Here is a 2845-nt window from a genome sequence, read left to right as displayed (position 1 = left end):
GGTGTTGTTGGTGGTGGTGTTGGTGGTGGTGGTGGTGGTGTTGGTGGTAGTAGTAGTAGTAGTAGTAGTAGTAGTAGTAGTAGTAGCAGCAACAGCAGTAGTAATAGGCGGAGGTGCAGGAGGAAAGGAGGAGAAGGTAGAAAGGAAGAAGACGAGGAAGAGAACGGTGAGGAAGTGGAAAAGGAGAAGGAAGAAGAAAAGGAGGAGGAGAGAAAAATGTAGAAGCAGAGAAGAGGCTATTGACCTTAACCACAGGTCATTTCTGATTATGCAGATCTATGATCAAGCTACATACCAACTGTGCCCATCGCGTCATATTTTCATATACAGTATATCCACGACTACATAGGACGATGTGTATGTATATGTAGAGAAGATGGGCCAAAAACCACGCACCAGCACATTTTGATATTTTATTTGTATTTTTGGGGATTGAACCTGAGACGACATGGTTGCAATCGAGTTTCTTAACCACACGCACACATGCTTTCATACAATTCTTTCTTCAGTATTCGATTAAAAATCAAGTGAGAATTGTGAATTTTCGAATTGTTGAATAGACTACTTGTCTTCTGATTATATTGTGTGTGTGTTTACTTCTGTCACGTCACGTCTTCCTTCTATTTCAGACAAATATTAAAAGAATTCATTTTGATGATGATTTCAGCTTGAGAAGTTTCTTTTCTGGAAGGACAATTGATCCAGGTAACTATATTAACTTTACTTTGGAAGGCAGCGATGTCGCAGAACCGCTAGACCGTCGGAAGATGCGATTTCTTCCTACACACTACTTTCTAGTTTTAAATTCTACTGAGGTCGACTTTGTTTTTCATCCTTCCAGGGTTAATATAATTGACTATCCCATGCCCCTTAAAAAATTTCAGGTTCTTTACCTATAGCGAAAAGGATTATTATTATTAATTTTTTTCTTTTTTTCTTTTTTTTTTTTTTGTAAAGGTGAGCAGGCAGAATCGTCAGCACGCTGGGCAACATGCTTGGTGGTATTGGCATTTCGGTACTTTTTGGTTATCTCACCCCCATTAAAAAATTGCCATTAAGAAATTGGGTTTTCTCCTCACTAAAAAATCGAGTTAAAATGGCGACAAGAGATTGGATTAAAAGAGTTAGATCCTTTTGATTCAATACTTCAACACATTGTTGACCTTTGACCTCCTCAATAGGAATGGTAGGATTTGTTATAAAAATATTATCAGATTCAATAAGATCTTTAATTTTTTCAGCTTTCATGTTTATTAATTTCAATTTTTTGTTTGTTTTATTGAGGATTAAACTATTTTCTTAGTTGAGGGAGACAGCCAAAAGTACCGATATTTCTCGTAAAACGGGAGGAGATAACCTAATTTTTTACTGGGGTGAGACAACCAAAAAGTACTGGCATTTCTTCTCGCTTAACGTTCTGAATTCAAATTCCGCTGATGTCAAACACTGGTACGCAACTTTTTATTCAAATCCGCAGCTTCTAGCAATGATTCCAGGACTAATGCAAGGGAGACAAAATTTAAGATTTTCTTATACGTTGTCTCCCATGATCTATATATTTATTTATCCCCAAATCCCGTACAGTCTCGTGTAGCTTCGTGTATTCTCATCCAAGATGAAGACGATTACCAACATTCTATGTGGAAAACTTGATAATTGTTGAGAAATTGCTTTCAGCATGAAGCACTAAGTGTTACAGCGTATCATCAGACTTTAAACCTGTTGCTAGAGAGGGTATAGACCAACAGGTTTAGGGTCTGATACGTTGTAAAGCTAAGCGCTTTATGGAAGTGAAACCCAGGGTAATCCATAGAGCGGCCTGATCTAACTTTACATACTATAGTGCTCTATAACTTCGAGTGTACTTTTTCGGATTTATGACTTACCAACGATATATATATATATATATATATATATATATATATATAAAATATATAGTTTTAGGGAAAATAACCAGTAAAAAATTAGGTTATCTCCTCCCGTTTTACGAGAAATATCGGTACTTTTGGCTGTCTCCCTCAACTAAGAAAATAGTTTAACCCTCAATAAAACAAACAAAAAATTGAAATTAATAAACATGAAAACTGAAAAAATTAAAGATCTTATTGAATAACCAATTATATATATATATATATATATATATATAGTGGTCAGAGAGTGACCATTGGTTTCGCACCTATAGAGCACTTAGGCTTCCAGTTGTGGGAGATTATATGCCTACGGCCATTTGGGTCTGATGTGACGCCTATACGGCTAAGCGCTTTATAGGTGTGAAACCAATGTCCACTCTCTGATCGGCCATAATAACCAGCTTCCCAAAAATATATTGCTGCTTTAATGCTTTCGAGTATGTTTCTTTTTCGGATGTATGAACTACTGACGATAGATAGATAGATAGATAGATAGATAGATAGATAGATAGATAGATACCGATGTATACGTGTGTGTGTGAGTGTAACTGTAAACAAACAAGTATTTGCCTTATATTAGAAGCGTCGAAATGTGTATTGTACGATAAAAATAAGAAGATATTTTCTTCGAACTCGGAGTTGCCGTTAGAATAGCAGAAATACTGTGTAAATTACCCTTACGGGGCGGAAAAAAAAACTTGTCAACAATCCTATGGCTGGTTGTTGGCAAGTTTTTCCGCCTTGTAAGGGTAATTTACAGAGTATTTCTGTTGTTCTAACGACAACCCTGCATTCAAAAAAGTGTTATATATATATGTATATATATATTTACACACATACACAGATGCGTATACAAATATATTCACACGTGCATATATACTTATATATACGTGTTCATGTATGTACACATACATATATTTGTAAATATATATATA

At 35.6% G+C, this 2845-nt stretch overlaps 1 protein-coding gene across 1 annotated transcript in view; it reads left to right on the top strand.

Annotated features, from left to right (window-relative positions):
• LOC128250373 (cadherin-related family member 3-like) overlaps positions 1 to 2845 on the top strand; it is a 15443-nt gene that overhangs the window by 6205 nt on the left and 6393 nt on the right. Inside the window, exon 4 of the mRNA XM_052975278.1 lies at positions 630 to 705. Coding sequence (XP_052831238.1) covers positions 630 to 705 — 76 coding nt within the window. The remainder of the gene's footprint in view (positions 1 to 629; positions 706 to 2845) is intronic.

This window comes from Octopus bimaculoides, chromosome 20 (assembly GCF_001194135.2).
Source record: "Octopus bimaculoides isolate UCB-OBI-ISO-001 chromosome 20, ASM119413v2, whole genome shotgun sequence".
Lineage (NCBI taxonomy): Eukaryota > Metazoa > Mollusca > Cephalopoda > Octopoda > Octopodidae > Octopus > Octopus bimaculoides.
The sequence above is the reverse complement of the archived record's forward strand: the minus strand, read 5'-3'. Positions and strand labels throughout refer to the sequence as shown.